This window comes from Triticum aestivum, chromosome 7B (assembly GCF_018294505.1).
Source record: "Triticum aestivum cultivar Chinese Spring chromosome 7B, IWGSC CS RefSeq v2.1, whole genome shotgun sequence".
In the NCBI taxonomy this organism is placed as follows: Eukaryota; Viridiplantae; Streptophyta; class Magnoliopsida; order Poales; family Poaceae; genus Triticum; species Triticum aestivum.
In genome coordinates this window covers 619,675,513-619,701,629 of record NC_057813.1, presented here as the reverse complement: position 1 = coordinate 619,701,629, position 26,117 = coordinate 619,675,513, and the positions used below count along the sequence as shown (strand labels likewise).

At 43.2% G+C, this 26,117-nt stretch overlaps 1 protein-coding gene and 1 long non-coding RNA gene across 3 annotated transcripts; one reads left to right on the top strand and one right to left on the bottom strand.

Annotated features, from left to right (window-relative positions):
• Window positions 1-17,489: 17,489 nt before the first annotated feature.
• On the bottom strand, window positions 17,490-21,290 carry LOC123162632 (uncharacterized). Of its 2 annotated transcripts, XR_006481372.1 has the most exons (4): window positions 20,685-21,290; window positions 20,229-20,345; window positions 19,892-20,132; window positions 17,490-17,789 (listed from the first exon to the last, which is right to left on the bottom strand). It is a non-coding gene; the product is annotated as an uncharacterized lncRNA (long non-coding RNA). The 2 variants fall into 2 exon arrangements; XR_006481371.1 differs by having other exon boundaries at window positions 17,490-20,132.
• A 2,490-nt stretch (window positions 21,291-23,780) lies between these two features.
• LOC123157862 (40S ribosomal protein S14) lies at window positions 23,781-25,751 on the top strand. Its single transcript, XM_044576054.1, has 6 exons — window positions 23,781-23,933; window positions 24,634-24,756; window positions 24,834-24,879; window positions 24,967-25,052; window positions 25,225-25,354; window positions 25,455-25,751. Exons 1-6 carry the CDS (start codon window positions 23,931-23,933, stop codon window positions 25,520-25,522), a joined length of 456 nt encoding a protein of 151 aa, XP_044431989.1. The 5' UTR covers window positions 23,781-23,930; the 3' UTR covers window positions 25,523-25,751.
• The last annotated feature ends 366 nt before the right edge of the window (window positions 25,752-26,117 follow it).

The window sequence follows — 26,117 nt, the reverse complement described above, 5'->3', positions numbered from 1 at the left end:
GTCTAAGGAAATGATACTTGACATTTGGAAAATCTCTAGCTAAACGAACTACACGACTGTTGAGCTATGCTTAGGATTGGGTCTTGTCCATCACATCAGTCTCCTAATGATGTGATCCCGTTATCAATGACATCCAATGCCCATAGTCAGGAAACCATGACTATCTGTTGATCAACGAGCTAGTCAACTAGAGGCTCACTAGGGACATGTTGTGGTCTATGTATTCACACGTGTATTACGATTTCTGGATAACACAATTATAGCATGAATAACAGAAAATTATCATGAACAAAGAAATATAATAATAACCATTTTATTATTGCCTCCAGGGCATATTTCCAACAGTCTCCCACTTGCACTAGAGTTCAATAATCTAGTTACATTGTGATGAATCGAACACCCATGGAATTCAGGTGTTGATCATGTTTTGCTCTAGGGAGAGGTTTAGTCAACGGATTTGCTACATTCAGGTCCCTATGTACTTTACAAATATCTATGTCTCCATCTTGAACATTTTCACGAATGGAGTTGAAGCAACGCTTGATGTGCCTGGTCTTCTTGTGAAACCTGGGCTCCTTGGCAAGTGCAATAGCTCCAGTATTGTCACAAAAGAGTTTGATCGGCCCCAACGCATTGGGTATGACTCCTAGGTCGTTGATGAACTCCTTCACCCAGATTGCTTCATGCGCTGCCTCCGAGGCTGCCATGTACTCTGCTTCACATGTAGATCCCGCCACGACACTTTGCTTGTAACTGCACCAGCTTACTGCCCCACCATTCAAAATATACACGTATTCGGTTTGTGACTTAGAGTCATCCAGGTCTTTGTCGAAGCTAGCATCGACGTAACCCTTTACGACGAGCTCTTCGTCACCTCCAAAAATGAGAAACATATCCTTAGTCCTCTTCAGGTAGTTCAGGATATTCTTGACCGCTGTCCAGTGTTCCTTGCCGGGATTACTTTGGTACTTTCCTACCAAACTTACGGCAAGGCTTACATCAGGTCTGGTACATAGCATGGCATACATAATAGACCCTATGGCTGAGGCATAGGGGATGACACTCATCTCTTCTATATCTTCTGCCGTGGTCGGGCATTGAGCTGAGCTCAATTTCACACCTTGCAACACAGGCAAGAACCCCTTCTTAGACTGATCCATATTGAACTTCTTCAATATCTTATCAAGGTATGTGCTTTGTGAAAGACCTATGAGGCGTCTCGATCTATACCTATAGATCTTGATGCCTAGTATGCAAGCAGCTTCTCCAAGGTCCTTCATTGAAAAACACTTATTCAAGTAGGCCTTAATGTTGTCCAAAAGTTCTATATCATTTCCCATCAAAAGTATGTCATCTACATATAATATGAGAAACACTACATAGCTCCCACTCACTTTCTTGTAAACGCAGGCTTCTCCATAAGTCTGCATAAATCCAAACGCTTTGATCATCTCATCAAAGCGAATGTTCCAACTCTGAGATGCTTGCACCAGCCCATAAATGGATCGCTGGAGTTTGCACACCTTGTTAGCATTCTCCGGGTCGACAAAACCTTCCGGCTACATCATATACAGTTCTTCCTTAAGATGGCTGTTAAGGAATGCCGTTTTGACGTCCATTTGCCATATCTCATAATCATAGTATGCGGCAATTGCTAACATGATTCAGACGGACTTTAGCTTCACTACGGGAGAGAAAGTCTCATCGTAGTCAACCCCTTGAACTTGTCGATAACCCTTAGCGACAAGTCGAGCTTTATAGATGGTAACATTACCATCCGCGTCCGTCTTCTTCTTAAAGATCCATTTGTTTTCCATCGCTCGCCGATCATCGGGCAAGTCTGTCAAAGTCCATACTTCGTTTTCATACATGGATCCTATCTCGGATTGCATGGCTTCAAGCCATTTGTTGGAATCTGGGCCCGCCATCGCTTCTTCATAGTTCGAAGGTTCACCGTTGTCTAACAACATGATTTCCAGGACAGGGTTGCCATACCACTCTGGTGTGGAACGTGTCCTCGTGGACCTACGAAGTTCAGTAGTAACTTGATCCGAAGTACCTTGATCATCATCATTAACTTCCTCTTCAGTTGGTGCTGGCACCACAGGAACATCTTCCTGAGCTGCGCTACTCACCGGTTCAAGAGGTAGTACTTCATCAAGTTCCACTTTCCTCCCACTTACTTCTCTCAAGAGAAACTCTTTCTCCAGAAAGGACCCATTCTTAGCAACAAAGATCTTGCCTTCGGATCTAAGGTAGAAGGTATACCCAATGGTTTCCTTAGGGTATCCTATGAAGACGCATTTTTCCGACTTGGGTTCGAGCTTTTCAGGTTAAAGTTTCTTAACATAAGCATCGCATCCCCAAACTTTTAGAAACGACAGCTTAGGTTTCTTCCCAAACCATAATTCATACGGTGTCTTCTCAACGGATTTAGACGGTGCCCTATTTAAAGTGTATGTAGCTGTCTCTAGAGCGTATCCCCAAAAAGATAGCGGTAAATCGGTAAGAGACATCATAGATCGCACCATATCCAATAAAGTGCGATTACGACGTTTAGACACACCGTTACGCTCAGGTGTTCCAGGTGGCGTGAATTGTGAAACGATTCCACATTTCCTTAAGTGCGTACCAAATTCGTGACTTAAATATTCTCCTCCACGATCTGATCGTAGGAACTTTATCTTCCGGTCACGTTGATTCTCTACCTCATTCTGAAATTCTTTGAACTTTTCAAAGGTCTCAAACTTGTGTTTCATCAAGTAGACATACCCATATCTACTCAAGTCGTCAGTGAGAGTGAGAACATAACGATATCCTCCGCAAGCCTCAACGCTCATTGGACCGCACACATCAGTATGTATGATTTTCAGTAAGTTGGTTGCTCGCTCCATTGTTCCGGAGAACGGAGTCTTGGTCATTTTGCCCATGAGGCATGGTTCGCATGTGTCAAATGATTCATAATCGAGAGACTCTAAAAGTCCATCAGCATGAAGCTTCTTCATGCGCTTGACACCAATGTGACCAAGGCAGCAGTGCCACAAGTATGTGGGACTATCGTTATCAACCTTACATCTTTTGGTATTCACACTATGAATATGTGTAACATCACGTTCGAGATTCATTAAGAATAAACCATTGACCATCGGGGCATGACCATAAAACATATCTCTCATATAAATAGAACAACCATTATTCTCGGATTTAAATGAGTAGCCATCTCGTGTTAAACAAGATCCAGATACAATGTTCATGCTCAAAGCTGGTACTAAATAACAATTATTGAGGTTTAAAACTAATCCCGTAGGTAAATGTAGAGGTAGCATGCCTTTGGTGATCACATCGACCTTGGAACCATTCCCAACGCGCATCGTCACCTCGTCCTTCGCCAGTCTCCGCTTATTCCGCAGCTCCTTTAGTGTTGCCGGCCTTCTTGTCTGCTAAGTATTTGGGGCAGTTCCGCTTCCAGTGTCCGCTTCCCTTGCAATAAAAGCACTCAGTTTCAGGCTTGGGTCCATTCTTTGACTTCTTCCCGGCAACTGGCTTACCGGGCGCGGCAACTCCCTTGCCGTCCTTCTTGAAGTTCTTCTTACCCTTGCCTTTCTTGAACTTATTGGTTTTATTCACCATCAACACTTGATGTTCCTTCTTGACCTCTACCTTCGCTGATTTCAACATTGAATATACCTCAGGAATGGTCTTTTCCATCCCCTGCATATTAAAGTTCATCACAAAGCTCTTGTAGCTCGGTGGAAGCGACTGGAGGAGTCTGTCAATAACCGCGTCATCCGGGAGATTAACTCCCAGCTAAGTCAAGTGGTTGTGCAACCCAGACATTTTGAGTATGTGCTCACTGACAGAACTATTTTCCTCCATCTTACAACTGAAGAACTTGTCGGAGACTTCATATCTCTCGACCCGGTCATGAGCTTGGAAAACCATTTTCAGCTCTTCGAACATCTCATATGCTCCGTGTTGCTCAAAACGCTTTTGGAGCCCCGGTTCTAAGCTGTAAAGCATGCCGCACTGAACGAGGGGGTAATCATCAGCACAAGACTGCCAAGCGTTCATAACGTCTTGGTTCTCTGGGATGGGAGCTTCACCTAGCAGTGCTTCTAAGACATAATCTTTCTTTGCAGCTATGAGGATGATCCTCAGGTTCCGGACCCAGTCTGTATAGTTGCTGCCATCATCTTTCAGCTTGGTTTTCTCTAGGAACGCGTTGAAGTTGAGGGTAACATGGGCCATTTGATCTACAAGACATATTGTAAAGATTTTAGACTAAGTTCATGATAATTAAGTTCATCTAATCAAATTATTTAGTGAACTCCCACTCAGATTAGACATCCCTCTAGTCATCTAAGTGATACATGATATGAGTCGACTAGGCCGTGTCTGATCATCACGTGAGATGGACTAGTCATCATCGGTGAACATCTCCATGTTGATCGTATCTTCCATACGACTCATGTTCGACCTTTCGGTCTCTTGTGTTCCGAGGCCATGTCTGTACATGCTAGGCTCGTCAAGTTAACCTAAGTGTTTATGCATGTGTAAAACTGTCTTACACCCGTTGTATGTGAACGTTAGAATCTATCACACCCGATCATCACGTGGTGCTTCGAAATAGCAAACTTTCGCAACGGCGCACAGTTAGGGGGAACACTTTCTTGAAATTATTATGAGGGATCATCTTATTTACTACCGTCGTTCTAAGTAAACAAGATGCAAAAACATGATAAACATCACATGCAATCAAATAGTAGTGACATGATATGGCCAATATCATATAGCTCCTTTCATCTCCATCTTCGGGGCTCCATGATCATCTTCGTCACCGGCATGACACCATGATCTCCATCATCATGATCTCCATCATCGTGTCTCCATGGGGTTGCTCGCCAACTATTACTTTTACTACTATGGCTAATGGTTTAGCAATAAAGTAAAGTAATTACATGGTGTTGAATCAATGACACGCAGGTCATACAATAATTAAGACAACTCCTATGGCTCCTGCCGGTTGTCATACTCATCGACATGCAAGTCATGATTCCTATTACAAGAACATGATCTCATACATCACATATATATCATTCATCATTCATCACAACTTTTGGCCATATCACATCACAATCACATGCTGCAAAAACAAGTTAGACGTCCTCTAATTGTTGTTGCATGTTTTACGTGGCTGCAATAGGGTTCTAGCAAGAACATTTTCTTACCTACGTAAAAGCCACAACGTGATTTGCCAACTTCTATTTACCCTTCATAAGGACCCTTTTCATCGAATCCGCTCCAACTAAAATGGGAGAGACAAACACCCGCTAGCCACCTTATGCAACTAGTGCATGTCAGTCGGTGGAACCCGTCTCATGTAAGCGTACGTGTAAGGTCAGTCCGGGCCTCTTCATCCCATGATACCGCTGAAGCAAAATAAGACTAGTAGTGGGAAGAAAGTTGACAACATCTACGCCCACAACAAATTTGTGTTCTACTCGTGCAAAGAGAACTACACATAGACCTAGCTCATGATGCCACTATTGGGGAACGTTGCAGAAAATAAAAAATTTCTACGCTTTCACCAAGATCAATCTATGAGTTCATCTAGCAATGAGAGAGAGGAGTGCATCTACATACCCTTGTAGATCGCGAGCGGAAGCGTTCAAGAGAACGGGGTTGAGGGAGTCGTACTCGTCGTGATCTAAATCACCGGAGATCCTAGCGCCGAACGGACGGCACCTCCGCGTTGAACACACGTACGGTTGAGGAAGACGTCTCCTCCATCTTGATCCAGCAAGGGGGAAGGAGAGGTTGATGAAGATCCAGCAGCACGACGGCGTGGTGGTGGATGCAGCAGGGATCTCGGCAGGGCTTCGCCAAGCTTCTGCGAGAGGGAGAGGTGTAGCAAGGGGAGAGGGAGGCGCCAAGAGCATGGGTGCGGCTGCCCTCCCTCCCCCCTCTTTATATAGGACCCCTAGGGGGGTGCGCCGGCCCTAGGAGATGGGATCTCCAAGGGGGGCGGCGGCCAGGGGGGAAACTCGCCCCCCAAGCCAGGTGGAGGCGCCCCCACCCCTAGGGTTTCCCAACCCTAGGCGCAGGGGTGGCCAAGGGGGGGCGCACCAGCCCACCAGGGGCTGGTTCCCCTCCCACTTCAGCCCTTGGGGCCCTCCGGGATAGGTGGCCCCACCCGATGGACCCCCGGGACCCTTCCGGTAGTCCCGGTACAATACCGGTGACCCCCGAAACTTTCCCGATGGCCGAAATCTGACTTCCTATATATAATTCTTCACCTCCGGACCATTCCGGAACTCCTCGTGACGTCCGGGATCTTATCCGGGACTCCGAACAACTTTCGGTTTACTGCATACTCATATCTCTACAACCCTAGCGTCACCGAACCTTAAGTGTGTAGACCCTACGGGTTCGGGAGACACGCAGACATGACCGAGACGCCTCTCCGGTCAATAACCAACAGCGGGATCTGGATACCCATGTTGGCTCCCACATGCTCCTCGATGATCTCATCGGATGAACCACGATGTCGAGGATTCAATCAATCCCGTATACAATTCCCTTTGTCAATCGGTACGTTACATGCCCGAGATTCGATCGTTGGTATCCCAATACCTCGTTTAATCTCGTTACCGGCAAGTCACTTTACTCGTACCGTAATGCATGATCCCGTGAACAGACACTTGGTCACATTGAGCTCATTATGATGATGCATTACCGAGTGGGCCCAGAGATACCTCTCCGTCATACGGAGTGACAAATCCCAGTCTCGATTCGTGCAACCCAACAGACACTTTCGGAGGTACCCGTAGTGCACCTTTATAGTCATCCAGTTACGTTGTGACGTTTGGCACACCCAAAGCACTCCTACGGTATCCGGGAGTTGCACAATCTCATGGTCTAAGGAAATGATACTTGACATTTGGAAAAGCTCTAGCTAAACGAACTACACGACCTTTGAGCTATGCTTAGGATTGGGTCTTGTCCATCACATCATTCTCCTAATGATGTGATCCCGTTATCAATGACATCCAACGCCCATAGTCAGGAAACCATGACTATCTGTTGATCAACGAGCTAGTCAACTAGAGGCTCACTAGGGACATGTTGTGGTCTATGTATTCACACATGTATTACGATTTCCGGATAACACAATTATAGCATGAATAACAGACAATTATCATGAACAAAGAAATATAATAATAACCATTTTATTATTGCCTCTTGGGCATATTTCCAACAGACTATAGGTTCCATACTAAGGAACAACAGGATTTCTATGAGATAGTGTTGCTTGACAAGAAGCCCATAGTCTGTGACATGAGATGGGTTGATTGGGAGTATATCAGGAAGAATGAAGAGCACTATCCTGGAGTTTATGACAGTTTCAAGTCTTGTGGAGTAGTAGACTTTGTTGGGCAGAAGCTCACAAAGTGTAATGTTGAGCTCATTATGCAGTTCTACTCCACAGCTCATTTCTACCCAGATGGGAGGATAGTCTGGATGTCTGAGGGTACCAGGTACCAGTCAACAGTTGAGGAATGGTCTGAATTGATCAATGCTCCAAAGGAAAGTGAGGATGACTTGGATGTCTATGCCAAGAAGAAGAAAGATCACAACTCCGTGGCTCACATGTACAGAGAGATCCCAGATGCTGCACTTGAGACACACAAGTTTGGATCTGTACACTATCTGTTGTCAGGACTGCCCACTATCAACTGGATTTTAAGGCATACTTTGTTGCCCAAGTCAGGTGATCACAAGATGATCAGAGGCCATGCAATTAATTTGCTCCATATATTTGATGTGCCTCAGAAGTTCAAAGTCATGAGCCTGATTGTGGAAACAATCAAAAGGACTGCTGCTGATCAGAAGAGGAGTTGTGGGTATGCCCCACAGATTCAGGAGCTTATAAACTGCAAGATGGGCACTGGCACGTATCTCTTGGACAAGGAACATCTGCCCATCTACCATGATTTTGAGGACAACACTGTTGTGATGGATGAGAATGAACCATCTTCTATGCAAGCACGAGAGAAGAAGGAGAAGGCAAGGGCTGAGAAGGCTGCAAAGATGCTAACTGCTGAAGAGGCATCTCAGATTTTCCTGAAGAGCAAGCAAGATCAGCTTGGCTACTTGATTGCCTCCACTCTGAGGATTGAGAAGGGCTTGGCCACCCTGACTCATAAGCAGGAGAGCTTGGAGCAGAAGTTCTATGCTCTTGATGTCAAAGTGAATGAGATCCATACTACAGTTGAGCGACTTCAGGAGGATGTGGAGGAGAAGAAGGGCAACTCAACTACTGATGCTTTTGTTAGAGTGCCCAGAGGACAGAGATCTGCTGTAGTGCCTGTGGCAGACACCAGAGCTACATCATCTGCACCAGCTACAGCTTCAGTGCATCCAACTCCAGCACCCTCTCCACCAGCTCCAGCTACATCAACAGAAGTCTTTGTCCAAGGAGCCATCTCTACACCATCACATGAAGACCAAGCCTGAGAGTCGTTTAGCACTATGCATTTTCTATGAACTTTTTGGTAACTTGTTGCCAAAGGGGAAGAAAAATGTATAGATCATAGGCTTCGAGAGAGAGTGTTGCTTTTGGTCTCTCTTGTCTTTTTGGTGGTTGAACTTCGTTACTTGCTTGTTTCCTTAATACTTTATGCTTTTTGTGAGATACTTGGATGATCATGTGTTTGATCATATGCTATGCTACATTAATGCTTGTTGGATGATATTATCTCCTATATCCTCATATGATCATTCACTTTGCTTGGTGGTGAGTGCATGTATTTAATTATTATCATTTTGAGCGCTCCACCAAGATGTATGTGACATGGAAGAGTAACTCATGATCCTAACTCATTGTGCATTTGCAGTCCAAAGCAAATTTTAAATAATGCACAAATTTAGGGGGAACTCTTACTTTTCACATACTTCTCAAAGCGACAATGTTTTTCAATCTTATTATCATTTGTCGAAGGTTTGATCTATATTTTGTCATCAATTGCCAAAAAGGGGGAGATTGAAAGTGCAACTATCCCTGGGTGGTTTTGGTAATTCCTAACAACATATATCTCATTGAGCTAATGCTATTTCAAGATAAATATTTCTGGAAAGCTCAATGATTGCCATGGCATGGATGAGGAAAGTGGATCCCTCAAAATGCTAAGGACAAAAGGATTGGCTCAAGCTCAAATCACAAGACTCTACATTTTCTATTTTAGTGATCCAAGATCACATTAAGTCTTTAGGAAAAGTCAATACTATCGAGGGATGAGGTGTTGCTTAATGGCTTTCTTTCTCAAAATGCTTAGTGATATGCTCCAAAGCCCTCAACTACTTTCTCATATCCACATATGACCTAAACCAAAAGTCAAACTCGGCCCCACCGATTCTTTCTATCCGGCGCCACCGAGTTCAGATGTCATAGCCACTGCCACAAACCCTAGGCAAATCGGTCTCACCGATAGGGATCTCGGTCTCATCGAGATGGCGTTGTAATCTCTCTGTTTCCCTTCGTAATGTTTCGGTCAAACCGAGATGAGCGATCGGTCCCACCGAGATTCCAATGCAAACTCTATGTTTCCCTTTCGTAATGTTTTGGTCTTACCGAGATGAGCGAATCGGTCCCACCGAGTTTGCCTGCCAACCCTCTGTGTGTCCATTACCGAAATCGGTCCCACCGAGTTTGAGTAATCGGTCTCACCAAGATTACGTTATGCCCTAACCCTAACCATATCGGTCCTACCGAGTTGCATGTCTGTCCCACCGAAAATCCTAACGGTCACATTATTTGCTAAATCGGTCTGACCGAGTTTCTCAATTCGGTCCCACCGAGATTGGTAAGTTGTGTGTAGCGGTTAGATTTTGTGTGGAGACTATATATACCCCTCCACCCACTCTTCATTCGTGGAGAGAGCTATCAAAACATGCCTACACTTCCAACATACATTTTCTGAGAAAGAACCACCTACACTTGTGTTGAGACCAAGATATTCCATTCCTACCATATGAATCTTGATCTCTAGCCTTCCCCCAGTTGCTTTCCACTCAAATCTTCTTTCCACCAAATCCAAATCCTGTTAGAGAGAGTTGAGTGTTGGGGAGATTATCATTTGAAGCACAAGGGCAAGGAGTTCATCATCAACACACCATTTATTACTTCTTGGAGAGTGGTGTCTCCTAGATTGGCTAGGTGTCACTTGGGAGCCTCCGACAAGATTGTGGAGTTGAACCAAGGAGTTTGTAAGGGCAAGGAGATCGCCTACTTCGTGAAGATCTACCCTAGTGAGGCAAGTCCTTCATGGGCGACGGCCATGGTGGGATAGACAAGGTTGCTTCTTTGTGGACCCTTCGTGGGTGGAGCCCTCCGTGGACTCGCGCAGCCATTACCCTTCGTGGGTTGAAGTCTCCATCAACGTGGATGTACGATAGCACCACCTATCGGAACCACGACAAAAGCATCAGTGTCTCCAATTGCGTTTGCCTTCTCAAACTCCCCCCCCCCTTTACCTTCATATGCAAATGGTTTACATTCCAGTGCTGTACTCTTAGAATTGCATGTGTAGGTTGATTGCTTGACTTGTGCTAAGTTGCTAAAATCTGCCAAGAACTAAAATTGGGAAAAGGCTAGATTTTTATTTGGTCAAGTAGTCTAATCACCCCCCTCTAGACATATTTTCGATCCTACAAGTCCGGAGCAAAGTAGTCCTTGTGCGGTAGCCGTGCTCCGGAGACCCTATCCCGATATATCACTCTTCTCCCTTTGATTGATCCCTTGATGTTGAGAATATGCTCCACCTGCCGGCCCATTTCCTCTTGCATGCTCATGAGCATGATCATGTCCACTTCCTCGTTTGAATCTGACAAAATGAAGACTTCATCTTGATTCATTTGATCAAACTCCATCGGTTCATATTTCTCATCCAACGAGGCATTGTAATTCATCATTTTCCCTAAATAAATCGCAAGAAACTGGGTTGGACAATGTGTCGAACACGTAGAGCACAAGGGACAACCCGAGAGTTGCCGGACGTACCGTGGTGGCGTCCGGGCCGGCGACAACGTCCCCGACTGCGAGGCCGGGAGAGGGGAGTGTTGTGCCGGTGTTGATCGTGTAGAGGCTCAGAACGGCTGACGAGTGCACGCAGGTGGAGCGGCGAGACGGACATCTTGGAAGAGAAAGAAGAGAGCAAATGGATCAAGTAGATCGAGTGGATGGATTTTGTGCGATTTGAGGTGGGATTGGCTTGTCGATCGGATGCGTCCGGACGTGCCCGGAGGCCCCATATCCACCCTGAATTTGGGTTGGATATGAGGGGTACCAGTCAATCCGGGCGTTTGATGCCTATTTGAGGAGCCCGTTTGGGTCCCTTTTTTGTGACTGATCAATGACCGTGCGATTCGCTCGAACGTTTTAGGCGGGTTTGAAGCTCCGGGTTGTTGATGCTCTAAGCATCAACTAGCAGATCTCTCAAATATGACCTTTTCCTAAAGAACTGGCCATCTCAAATTTAGTCTAGCATGGTTGTTCTCATTTCATTTTTGTTAGAATTCATTCGAGCGCATAGTTGATCCATAGAGGACCAAGCAATCGCACGAGTCATGACACCGAGGTTTGTTAACGAGGTTTATCGAACTCGGCAACATTTTGGGGACTGACTACGGACGCTCCTCCCCGTGACACCATCATAATACTGCACCTCGGTCGTCCGGAAACCGGCACACGCCGCCGGCTTTCCCTGTGTGCTTGTGATATTATGTCGGCGTAGGTTACATCGCGTGTGTACCCCCAAAAGTTGCTTTTGGAGGCCGAGCTCCGTGGAGGCCTTCAAAAGCAAATTAAAAATTCTTGAAAATTCATATTTTTACATTTCAAAATAATCTGAAAAAAATACAGAGATAGATGAAGGCATAGTGCACAAGTTTGTAAATTTTCACAAAGAAATACGTTGAAATGAGGGATGTGCAAAAAAAACAAATCTGAGCTTTTTAACACATGATACTATTCATCCTCCTAGATCATGAATTTGTCTTTTTTGTACAGGTCGCATTTCAACGGATTTCATCCTGAAATTTTATAGACATACGCCTCACATCATTATTTACTTGTATAAAAAATGTCAGATTTTTTTGAAATCGAAATTTTTGAATTTTGAATTCAAAATGTCATTCTCGTCTACCCCACATTTTGAGAGAATATGATACATGTGTCCTATTAGAACACGACTCCTTACCTTGTCTAAACATAATATAACTATAAAGAATTGTAACCTGCCTTGTATATTATATTCAACTAGTCGTCAACCCGTGCACCTGCACGGGCTAGCAATTTAAAGACTACAAAATTTAGTGTTTGAGAATCATAAGCAATCACTAAATTGTTTCATGGCGATACATTCTAATAAATTTATTTTTTACCATTGTTTTTCTTGATTAGTGAGAATCCTATTTACATTGAGGCTGCATGAATTAATTTGATTGGAGGTAGTATTTATTTGCTATTTTTAATGGACATACATACACATGCATGCATGCTTGGAGCATGTTTCAGTCGTATCTAACTTTGATATATAGCTATATTTAGGCCACGTCATGACATCCAGCATGTAAAATTGCCGGGACAATGGGACGACCACCATCTAAAATTCATGTCTGAGATTGTTTTAGAATTATGCCTTATTTTTTTAGGTGAGTCTTGGTCCTAAACCAATAATTCTTGGGCAGACACGTATACAATGGTACACATAATTGTAAGCATTTAGGACTCGACCAACTGAACTTCACGGTGCTTGCTTGATCCTAATAATCGTAGAATTTAGATCTTCGGGTCATTTTTATGTGTTTTTATAGGGCAACCGGGGGGTTTGTATGATGCCTTCCATTAGTAACAGATTATAATATTCTATAAAGCTCAAAGCAATTCCGAAACACATTTTAATGGGCAAAAAAATAGTAAGTGATGTTAGTAATAACTGATAAGGGGCCTCATTATACTAAGATTACGGAAATATATATTCAGAAATTATATGTGGCCATAAAATTAAATTCAATGTTCCAAGAATCTCTTACCACATCATTAGATTGGGACATAATAAACTTCACTTCCGTTCACTTCCAACAAATAATTAAATTAAGTGACGGGATGAAAAACAACCTATATATACTGCTATTCACTTTCTTCAAACTTAATATATCTAGCAACGGACAAAGGACTTAGTAATAGCCATATTAATTAACTCAATTTAATACACAATTTGAACTGTGGCAAAAGGCAAAGTGAGAGGAGGCAATCACGACAGATTTGTTTTGTTCGTCTGCAATGGTACGGAAAACAACCAGTTAACATGCTTATGCGTACAGTTGTAACCAAAGTTTACAGAACTTGACCATAAACAATTGCATCCCCTTATTCCATCCATGGATGTAATTGACGCGATTAAGCAATGAGACCGAACCTTTGTTCGTTTCCATCAAGCAATAGATGCTGGATTCAACCTTGATTTTCTCATGGTGGTAGCACGCAGGAGAACAGAAAGCTGAAGGTCATCCATCACAGACTACAACTCAACAATTAGAGAAGGCGTGGCACCGTCAATCTCGACTGGTAGGTGCAGGAATATTGAAGGGGAGGAGACGGCCGCAGCCATGTACAGGAGTCAACGACGATGTTTTTTCTCCTTTTTATTATATTATATCCGCAGTCAAGGTTGGGTAGAGTCATTGTGACATGCTATAACCGAATCATGGAAGATTTTTTCCCCATCCGTGATGGTGGGATATTTTCTACTTTTTAATCTATCATGGAGATTTTATGGGTGGAGGCTTCCTTTGTTTTTCTTTTCACCAACGATTGAATCTATACCTGAAAGGTTAGGAACGTGGTGATGGCCTTTTTTTAGGAAACGTGCTCATGGTCTGTTTTTTTAATCTATCAATGGAGTTTTCATGGGTGTAGCTTCCTTTGTTTTTTTCCACCAAAGATTGCATCTGTACGTGAAAGGAGGGGAACGTGGTGATGACCCTTTTTTTTAGGAAACGTGCTCATGGTACTGTTTTTTTTTACAACTGTGCTGATGGTCCTGTTTCTTGTGAGACATGGTCTCTTATAACGGTGTTTGTTTTTCTTGTGAGATCACGACTCTTATAACATTTTTGTTAAGGAAAATATTGTTTTTTTTCCGGATGTTAATTATGTGCAGGTTGGGTCAGGTTTACGTCTAGATTGATTATTTTTTCTCACAGGTGTAACACAAATTGAATGGCCAAGATAGATCAACTACACAGATCAGATGATTAAGAGTGACTAACATACTTTTAATGATGTGGATTAACGTGGAGCTTCGTATGATGCCTCCAATTAGTAAATCTATACTACTTATAAAAGAGCAAACATGATCTTCTTTAAATACACCCCACAAAACGTACACGGATACATTACCACCGCATGATTAGTCCCACTAAAGTCAATCTAACGGCTAGCCTTAACCTAATCTGTTCTCTCTGTGCATTTAGCAATTTACATTGACTGACCGTACTCCACCGTGGAGGAAAATATGAAGTCCACGCCTGGTCAATTAGGAAACTATAATCACGGACACATCCTATTAAGAAACTAATCACATACACATCTAATTATTAGGAAACTAATCACAAACGCATCCTATTATTAGGAAACTAATCACGGATGCATCCTATTATTAGGAAAATAATCACGAGCGCATCCTATTAGAAAATTAATCACGAACACATCTAATTATTAGGAAAATAATCACGGACGCATCCTATTAGATAACTAATCACGAACACATCTAATTATTAGGAAACTAATCGCGAGCGCATCCTATCGTCTCCTATCAGGGAATCGCGATCGCGAGTCGCCTGTCGTCACCAGCCCACCACCCACGCGAGCCACAATGGGAGACATGCGAAGAGAAGCTGCGGCTTCCTTCGAACATGCACACGTGTCGTCGCCGCCTTCGTCTTCTGCCTGGAGGGCAGGTCACTCTTCTACTGACTGCAACGACTTCGCATCATACAGAGAGACCAACCATGTTTCTCCGAATATCTTGAATCATGATCCTTATGACTTCATCTCTACTACTTATAAGAAGTACATTTTTTTCATTTGACTATTTTCCTGACTTGGGAGGTAAATTTTATCCACTAGAGTTGCTAAAATTGGAAGCATATCTGCAGTTTTTTCTTTCTAAACCGGCATTTGTTGGCCCCTTTTTGCCACTGTTATTCTTACAAGTGGTAGCCTACGTATCATTATTACTACAAACTGAGAGGATATTTGTTATATTGTCAAAATTTTAGAATGTTGAGCCCTTAAAGAAATGTGTAGTACTCAAGTAACTGTTCCAAGTTGTCATATTAATGCTTTTGTCCTGTGATTAACAAGTATAATTACACAATTTATCAATGTAATTTTTATTTGGCTTACATGTTCTATGTTCATAATAAAGTAAGTCATTTTTCTTGCTTCCAGACATTACAACACTTGTGGTGTAATAGTAGAATCGGATGGTCCAACTAGCACTTTTTTGTCTTGTTTCACAGCTGATTCTATGTAGTCAAGACATCTCTACACTTCTCTATGTGACAATGGCTTCCTCTTTTCAACAAACCATAGATGTCTCTTCCCGCTATTGTGTGGTTGACACTCAATTGTAATAATAATTCTTGACTGGAGTTTGTTGGCACTGAAACGGTTCCTTAGCTTGTCCTAAGGCCTTGTACAATGGGAGGTGTTTAGAGGGGTGCTTAAAAAAATAAACCGAGTTTTTCTTAAGCACCGGTGCCTATTTCTACAGGAGAGACGCTTAGTTAAGCGTCTATCCTGTACAAATAAGCACCGGTGCTTAAGGAAAGTCTGATTTATTTCTTTAAGCACCTTTCCTAAGCACCTTCCATTGTACAAGGCCTAAGTGACATTTCATGTGTGATTATACTTGCATAAATATGTGCATATGGAGAATCATGATGAATCTTCTAAATAACTTTGAGTTTTATACATTGGGAAAAGTGGATGGTCTTTTAATACAGGAGACATGTTGATTAAGGAGAAACGATATTTTAAATTATTTGTATGAGTTGGGAATAAGAGATTGTGTACTTTATAGGGAAATTTCAAATTTATGAATAAATTGTCTTGTATTAAATATAGTATAATGTGTTAATCCCAATAGACGCGTGTTGCACGTGCACACTTATTAGTCCAAATAGACGTGCATTACACGTGCATATTTACTAGTATATATATAAGATATAAGATATAAAATAAGATAGTAAGATACAACTCGCTAGCTAGGCTCCGGTTCGCTTCCGCCCGCTGCCCCGATGACAATGCATCTCCAAACATCCTCGCCGGCAGCGAAAAATTTTGTCCCGCCGGTGAAGGAGGAAACAAGGGCTGCCGGTCATCGCGCTCAAGCTGATGGACGCCGAGCCTGGCCGCTGCCACGCGCTCAACGTGAAGCAGTCGCCGCTGCATACCAATACCATACATCGGGTCTTACAATCAGGCATGGACGGCGACCGGCGCATCACCCGGGAGGTGCTGCGCTGTCTGGACCTGTGGTACACCTGGTGGAAGGCCAGGGAGGCGCTGCGGTACAACCGCAACGGCCTCGTCAACGGCGACGAAATGGACAGGCTCTACGCACGCAGAAACATCCACCTCAAGGCCGGTGTCCTGGACGTGTAGTAACTTCAGAATCTCTCTGTGTCTCATCAAGCATTCACTAAAACTAGCTGGCTTGGGTGCGATTGATCGTGGCTGATTAATTGGTAATAGGTTGTAAATAAATAATCAAAGTGGATTTATCTACTGTGTATACTACTAGCTCTAGACGAGCTCCGTTTTGTTCTTTGCTGCTGCAGCGTCTCTGGAAAGTTGAACCACTAAACAGATGCACGTGCAGGCATCTTCAGAGATCAGAACCATACACGGTTCCTCCACATGGAAACGTGGTCTTGTGTAAACTAGTAAGCATGCACGTGCAACGCACGTATAATAATAAAAGCAAAATTCATCTGTCATTCTAATTAGGACACAATTATTTCAATAAGATGAACAAATGCAACAGTGTAGCTCAAATCTAAATTTGAACTATATATAGCTTTGCAGATATTCTTTCCATATGCTACCATATCTCGAATCGAACATGCGCACACAATGGACTTCTTAGCCATTATATACAACAACCCACAGATTGACAATCAAATAACACACATAGACAATAACTTGGTCATCGACTATGGATCCATACACAACAAAATGTGAAAGTTAGACATTAAACATAACTCCATCCTTCACAGAAGCGAAAAAACCATGTGTATTTAACTTCAATATATAACGGTTATTTCTCCTTATATCTTAAGCCTAATCATATCTTTGCTGATGGTATGCACCTTCAGTGTAAGCCACTAAATCAGAAACTGTCAAAGCATCAATAAATTGGGTTCACAATTAATCTCACAAAGACGCATCATCATGTATCTCAAGATATACATACAACTTGTGCTGCCATGACTTTGTGTAACCAAACAATAAGAAGTAACCATAACAATGTTTTGATACATTCAGTATAGAGCTAACATAATTGTGAAGCTCCCCATGCCCTACAACCAACGAATCACCTCAAGTCCTTGTATGGTACAAAAATGCATGAACAAAAATAAGATGAAAATGAAAAAAGAAGAGCTGGAAGTAGCCTTGAACATGTTGAGACCTTGCACCTGTTGTACAATGAGAGGTAAATCTGAAAGAAAAAGTGCCAAACACATTAGACGATATAAGAAAACAAGGAATAAATGTTTGTATATTTCACATTTACTCCCTCCGTTCCAAAATAGCTGACTCAGCTTTGTACTAAAGTTGTAAAAAGTTGAGTCATCTATTTTGGAAAGGAGGTAGTACTATAGTAGCCACAAACATTTTTATCGATCAGAAATTTAGTAGAATATTAAAGCCCAACAGGAAAAAAATATTGAAGCACATACATCCCAAGCTAATGCAGTTGTGCACTATACTACCGATCTAGATGCTAGCAGCGGCAAAAAGCACACACGCCATCAACATCCCAACCAGCAGAAGTGGCATCCCCTGCAATTCATTCACACTCGACAATATGAAACAACTCAGACGACTTTACAGGATAAAATCTATGAGATAGTCTGGAAGGCCCTATGTATAGTGCTGTTGGAGAAATCCTGCACCTCAAAAATGCCGTGTATTAAAAGTAAAAGGCGTACGCTTGACACATGACCAGCGTAGCGGCAAGATCATCATCCCAAAGCTCCCACACAGGGTCCATGGCTAACTTTGCTACACAATATATTTCGCTCTCGGACACCAACGAAATAATCCTTCCAGCCTCATTTGCATTTCTAGGCTCTCATGATCTCCCACACCAGGAGGACCTCTGTGAAGCTCTCATTCTGGAAGGTGAAGAGATACATTGCCAATTTATCCCCGTGGTTTATCATCAGAAAGAAAAACGTCAGTAAGAACAGTACTGAATAATATATGCATCATGCATCTTTGCTAGCTACCTCGGCATCAACCTGACAGACATACACAATTGCAAATGAGGCTACCGAAGCTAATATTCCGATTACCGAAATGATGGTTTTTTCTATGCACATGCCGTCATGTTGTGGTGTGAATTACAGAAAATGCTTGCTCCCAAGAAAATAAAGAATCTTAGTCAAAACAGGAAACTATTGCTGACATTTTTTTAAAATTCAGAGGCACTCATGTAACCCTTAAGTAAACTGTTTTGTTTTGCCATTCTCTTTTTCAAATGCATCAAGACATTAAGCTTCAATGTTTTCTCAAGAGGAAAAAAGGAAGACTGCCCCAACCCATAACTAATAAAATGCTATATAGTTTCAGAAACCCAGTGAACAAATCCTGTGATGAGATTGGGATATATTAATATCCTGATCAGTAACACCTCATGACTTTTTTGAACAAACACGACCATATATCAGCAACATCCTGCGATCAACACAAAAAAATTCAGAAACAAAATCTCTAGGCAGTCGACAAGCAAGCATCTACAGTTCTTCACAAAGGATCTCACATTCTCAATTGACCTTTGCACTGCAACCAAACATGATTTCATAGCGAGGCATGATAAAAATCTATCTGTTACTAAATCTGAGTTCTTGAATCTGTAGGAACAATAGCATTACAGATTTTCATGGTCAGATATAAAATACTCTTGCTAACAGGAAAGTCCGAGCTTTTCAATCAGGTACCATCTTGAAAGTGGTCTCAAAAGATGATCAGAATGCCCGTCAAACACTACTAAATAAGTGAAAAAATCAAGAACAACAGTACAACACCCATTCTATCATTTAATCCAAAACAAGCACATCCAAACAAGTGTAATCATATTGCCAGCAGAAAAACTATCTGCCAGGTTTTTAACAGAATAATTTCTTCATCAGATCAATCCCAGCTGCAAGTAACTGCACTGCAGCACACTATTTTTTTCACTGCACTGCAGCACACTATTTTTTCACTTGATTTAACTTCAGTGATATAATTTTGGTGAGAAGTTCAACTTTTACAGATCATTTTACAATTTTTTATATATAATTACAAATGAAGCTTCTTAATTATGCTCAATCGAACATGCTGAACTACCCAAAGTCCTCAAATAATGAAACGATATTGTTTCAGAAGCATTTCAAAATTTCTTCCTTAATCCAGTAAGTATCCCAAGTGAACATGATGTCCCGTAAGAATGTTCCCTATTCAGAATGGCTGACACATGCCAAGTAATTCAGGAGACCGTAAGAAAGCAACTGAAATCAAGTGCAGAGAAAGATATTTGGATTGAAGGTCACTTACTTGCAAGATGTCTATACGACAGCACCAACGGAGAAGCACACCACGATTGCAAGGTGCTTGTTCCCAGCAGCGAGACTCTCCGGCGGCCGGGACTGGAAAAGCTGCAGACGGATGACGAGCGGGGGCGCGCCACGATGGGGAGAGGACGGCGGCATGGCCGAGGTACTCATCATCTTCCTCAATGTGAATGCGTGAGCGGACAGACTGGGCGCACAATGATGGGGTGAGGTTGTGCATATGACTGATGAGAAAAAGAAGGCCATTCACAATGTTGAATGGATAGATAGCCATCCATTATCAACCAACTAACAGGAAACCACGTGAATATAGTACTAACATCCGGCATTCAATGCTGCTCCCATGATTGCAGAATGGGCAGGAAAAGACCGCGTCGAGCTAGTCCATCCGCTTCCTAAGGGGGTGGCTTAGCAGACTTCTCTCCTTCCTTCAAAATCTACAAAGAGCGGCAGTTAAAATCTTTAGTTAGTTAGTATCTTCTAAAAAATACAGCAATTGTACACGCAAGGGTATCCATGTGCAGAGTAGTTCTAATTATTTTACTATAAAAAAAATGCACTAAGCTATCGCACACCATTCTTTGTAAAAACAACTAAAATTTGTAACCACGCAAGATAAAGATAGAACACCAATCATACACAAATCATCATCCACAAGATGGAAGCCATCAACACAACAACATGCATGATCCTGCTATGGACACCAGGGGCGGATCTGACCCGGAATTTGTGAAGATCCCATCTCTACAGCCTAGTGGTATTGAGGGGAAGGAAACCTGATGGTCGGATGAAGACTGGGACGGGGTGGAGATGACAGCAGGACGTCTTGGGGTCCGAGGAAGAAGGGAGAAGGCGACGGGGTCTGTCCCCGGGAAGCGGGGGGAAGGGGGTCGGGATCGAGGCGGTGGCGGCGGCTGCAACCCGCACGTAGATCCACACCCCGGCGTTGGAGGAAAACAACTCATGAGGAAGTCCTACCTGCGCTCAATGCACCAGACCGCCGCTGCCAGGCTCACCTACCTTGGCCTCGCCAGCGCCTCCAATGGCTTCCACGCCGCCGAGCTCGGAGCCATCGCAGCCGCGTCCCCTGCCTCCGATGGCCATTGCGTCCTGTAGTTTGGGAACAGAGAGAAATTAGTGAGGAGAGGGAAAGAAAACAAAGGAGGGCGTTGGGCGCGGTTGATCGGCCGAGGAGGTCGGCGGCGGCTTGCAGGAGCGCGGGCGACGACCGGAGGCGGGGTGGATCGGGAGGAAGTGCACAGGAGGAGGAGAAGGAAGGAGCGGCGGCGCCGTTTTACTCGATCTGGGGAGAGAAAGAAGTATCGGGAAGGCAGAATCGGCCCGAAAATTAGGGAGCTATCAGCGGAATCGAGGAGGCAGTTGTTTCCCATGTGCGGGCATGCGAACGCCAGAGTTTTCGTCCGCCAGGAATATGTTCTCTTGTTTAATAGTAGTGTAGATAATGAGATTTGGAGACGTTGTCCGCCCGCTGTTGTTTCTTCAAGAAAACTTCTGATCTAATTTACAGTACAACGAATACAAGAAATAACAAAAAATTACATCTAGGCTTGCCCCTTCCGTTACCATACTGTGTTATATGGAGTCCAAGCCGATGCATCAACAAACATTTGGTCATCGTCGTGTATAACACTTAGCACCACACCAAGCATGTATTTCACACTACAGTAAGACCAAATGTTAATTCTTGATTCATTGGCTCATGTCCTACAAATTTACATAGACATGGATCTATAGAGAGAAGAGGGGTTGTATTGATATGGATGTGATGGATTCATTATGTGGACCTGGTAAATCAAGTCAGCAAGCGTACAGTGGACAATATATGAGTTGCGGGAGTAATGGCAGAAATAAACAAGACAACTACTTATCGACATAGAAATCTTCAACTATAAAAGGCAAAGAACTTGAATTGCAATGGTGCATGCCATACACACCGGATTCCTCCTTGAGTGACAAAAGTAGCTCAGGTTATGTTTGTCATGTCCACAATAGTCGGATTTGTTTGAGTTTGTTATAGGTTTGGGAGGTACCAGGGATTTGGCAATGTTCGTGATGTTCAGATATGTAAAGTTAGCATAATATGCTATCACCAACAGGTCTGGGTATGCTACAGGAAGCCTGTCAGGTTCGATCGTTGGGCTAGGCAATATTGCACGACACACAAAGAATTGGAGAAAAAGTGCATACATGGTACCAACAATTGTCATGGTCGCTGCATATGTCTTCGGTTCCTTTTACTATGATAGTGCAACAAGGTTCCATGGTCTCTAAAAATGTTCTTGACCACTTAATTATAGCTCTAGCTGACTTCGTTATCCTTCGGTTGCGATGAGGCCTTCCAGGTTCATTATTCTATTGTTTTGATCCAACCCTTTAGGAAAGTTAAGTACATTGAGTCTTGTGAATCTTGTGTCGAGTGTGGACTCACAGTGAAGGAAGCTTCAGAAATCTCATAGGGGTAATGGAAACAACTAAAAATAACAAAGAGTACATAAGAAATTGGCTCAGAATTTAGAGCATCAACCTATATAGTAGAGCTTATACAAGGGAGAATATCTCCTACAGCAGAGCTTATGGTGCACCGGCTCCTAGTTGACGTGTTTTTCTAAATAATCTGGGAAAAAATTGTATAACGCGGATAATATTGGTATCTAATGCCATCTCTAACCAAACTCCTAAGCTCCTCCTCAAAACCTTAACTCGTCAAATTCGAGGAGTTGAAAAAACGTTTCCCAGCCGATCTAAAACTTAACCAAAAAAGTTTTACACAAAAATTCATTTCAAATACAATTTAAATTGTTAAACTTTTAGACTTAAAGTGAAAACAAATTTTTTTGGCACTCCAAAAAAGCACAATGTCCATAGTTTTGTGATATATAATTCAACTGGATTTTCTAGTGTATAACTAGTCACCCTAAGCCGGGAGTTGTCTCCACTTTGAGATCTATGCAGGACAGCATGAGCAAAGCAAATCTGAATGTAGTATTAATCAACTTGAATCTTAGACCTCACCCTACCCTAATTTTACAACCTGCCTATTGCATCACATTGGTCCCAAAACATCTTGCCCAGCCCAATTCGGGCGTTCATCTCTTAGTCCGTTGTACTTTTGTGTAGCGGTTTCTCACCAATTTTTCTCTTTGTTTTTTGGTTTTCCTTCATTTTCTTTCGGTTCTCTGGTTTCGCCCCTTTTTGCGCCAATTTCCGCTTTCACCCATTTGTTTTTTACTAGTAAAATACATTTCTTGTGTGTACTTTTTTGTGGGGGATTCCTGTGTGTACTTGAATATTCTTTTTTCAAAAATGATCGGTGAATATTTTTTAGATGTACACAATAAGCTTTTTTAGTACATGATAGTTTTTAAAAATATACATAGGGAAAAGAAAAAGGGAGTGAAGGCTCTAAACACCGGCCAATACTGCCCAAACATGGACATGGTGGCTTAAAAACCACTGAAGTGTTAATTTATAGAGTTTCATAGTTTCGGGTAAAAAATTATAGAAAAATTGAATTCAAGGATATGGTCCCATTGGGATGATTTTAAGGGTGGTTTGTATAAATCTTTGTTTATCAAATGGATTGTCCATGAGTGCTCAGAGCATCGACGAAGAAATTAGAGGAGGCCGACTCACCTAGCAAGCACCCGCCCTCCGCCCATTCAGAGACGAAAATGCCGAGCATCCAGCCCATTCAGAACTTTTGCTGTCACGTGGCCCCGAAGGAACCATTTCATTCGGCCCAACTACCGGCCCGGGCCGCCAATAATCCCTTGGACCCACCTGCAGTGACACATGCGTGAGGGCAAAATCGGCATTTCGGCTGAGCGGAGGCGGGGGGTTAAACCCTAGCTGGCGGCACCCTCGTATATAAGCGGGCACCCCTTCGCCCTCCGACCCTCTGAGCATTCGGCGGAGGCGGCGCACTCGTGATCTCAACCAGGCGCGCACTTCTCCCCCTCTCCGCCGTCGTCGTCTCCGATCCACCGCCGCTCCGCGCGACCATGGTACGTTCCCCTTCCCCTGACTAGGTGGCTGCGATTTGCCGTAGCAGTTTTTCGTCGGTTCCGAAAGGGCGCAGATTCGGTAGATTCACAGCAGCTGCGGCGCTCGATTGGTTGAGGCTAGGTAGGGTTATATGTTAGGACAGAGGTGATTCGAGTTCTCTTAGAGTTGGTGTGTCTCGTTAGATTCTCATGATTTGTAGTGTGGCGCTGTTAAATTGGGTGAAGCTGCGGTAGGATTACGTATTTCTCTTCAAATTTACCTTGTGGATGCTAGTAAATGTCGAGTATGGCACTGATAGAGAGAATTACATTCGGCATCTCCTGGTGGAATGGGGTAGCATGGATGAATACAGTTAATTTGTTCGTATGGCAAATGGGTTGGGGGTTTTTAGAAAACTGAGTTAATCTCCATCCTTGTTAGTTGAGTTTTCACCATTTATCCCAGCATCTAGCTATGCTGTTAGTGTCAGATCGTCTCCAAACAGTTAATTTGCACAATATACTGCAACTCAGTAACTCTGCTGCCAGTTTTTCACCTTCTACTGGAATATTGAAACATATGGAATTCAGTCATTAATGACTTTGTATCAAATTTAGGCTGATTACCATGTGCTGCACAGAACAGAAATGTTCTGAAAATGCTGTCATTCATGTTAGTTGATTGTGTTTATCTAATGCCACTAGTGATTTGTTGTTGCAGTCGTCGAAGAGGAAGACCAGGGAGCCCAAGGAGGAGAATGTCACCCTTGGACCGGCTGTCCGTGAGGGAGAGCATGTCTTTGGCGTTGCTCACATCTTTGCATCCTTCAATGACACCTTCATCGTTAGTATTTTCTTCTCAGCACATATGCAACGTACACTGTTGTCTCATGTGTATTGACTGTTAATCTCATTATGCAGCATGTGACTGACTTGTCTGGGAGGGAAACCCTGGTGCGGATCACTGGTATGTGTCTTTGCCTATGCCATTACTTGCATTAACACTGTTAGTGCTGATACTTAATATGCACTGTTATTCCTCTAAACCATCCAGGTGGCATGAAGGTCAAGGCTGATCGTGATGAATCGTCACCCTATGCTGCTATGCTTGCATCTCAGGATGTTGCTACCCGTTGCAAGGTAAGATTCCTGAAATATTTAGGTTCCACTTTCAGCTGTTCCTATTATCAGATGTCTTCTGCTCATTAGGCTGATGTTTGCCATGCTATGATGGAATGTTGGTACATGACTAGGATGTAGTCCTGCATTGCTCTCCCGAGATGTTTTATCAGAGTTGTTTCTGTTCTTTCAGGAGCTTGGTATCACCGCACTGCACATTAAGCTCCGTGCCACTGGAGGCAACAAGACCAAGACACCTGGACCTGGAGCCCAGTCTGCTCTCAGGGCTCTTGCTCGTTCTGGGATGAAAATTGGGCGCATTGGTACGCAATGCTTCTTTGAATATAGTGTTTGCGGAAGCACATATGTCCATGTTATTGTCTTCGCATATGCCTATCCATAATGTTCGTTCTTGTGCTGCAGAGGACGTGACTCCAGTTCCCACTGACAGCACCCGCCGGAAGGGAGGAAGGAGGGGAAGGAGGCTGTAGGCTATCTTTCAACTCTACTGGTGGCAATCAAGAAACTTGCTCCTCTCTGGGTAGTCCTGCTGTTTCTATGAATGTCATGAGGAGCTTTAATTTTGCTCTGTTGAGGATCATTTGCTGTTAGTCCTACTATGAATGTTGTGTGGATCCTATTTTTGGTTCAGAAACTTGTGGTATTTATGCGAAAAACTAGTTTTTCAGTCTATGGAAACCATGAAATGGTTGTTACTTACTCCCACTTGTCCTTTTTTGGTGCTGTGATCCTTCTTTGAGAAGTAACATCCTTCATGTTCCACGCTTCTTCCTTATAACGAGTGCATTTTATTGCTTTAAACTACCCAAGAAAGTGTGGTGAGTTGCCTCTGTACTCCCCTTGAGGCCTCATTTGGTTCCAAGTGCGCTGATGGTGGTAATACGTCCTTCTTACCAATGCAATTATTCAGTGCGCTGCTGTGGCTACCATCACTGGAGAGATGGATGAGTTCCACAGCTGCAGCTTTAAGAACATGACTATCGACCGCATCACATCAGGCGACGGCTCAACCGAATTTGGTTCTCGTCAGTTGCATGCCGGAGACAACAAGAAAGATCTGAGTTT

Bases quoted from the DNA above. Each gene is read 5' to 3' on its own strand.
- LOC123157862 (XM_044576054.1), top strand. The intron at 24,880-24,966 runs GTATGTGTCTTT...TAAACCATCCAG, and splicing joins AACCCTGGTGCGGATCACTG to GTGGCATGAAGGTCAAGGCT. The intron at 25,355-25,454 runs GTACGCAATGCT...CTTGTGCTGCAG, and splicing joins GATGAAAATTGGGCGCATTG to AGGACGTGACTCCAGTTCCC.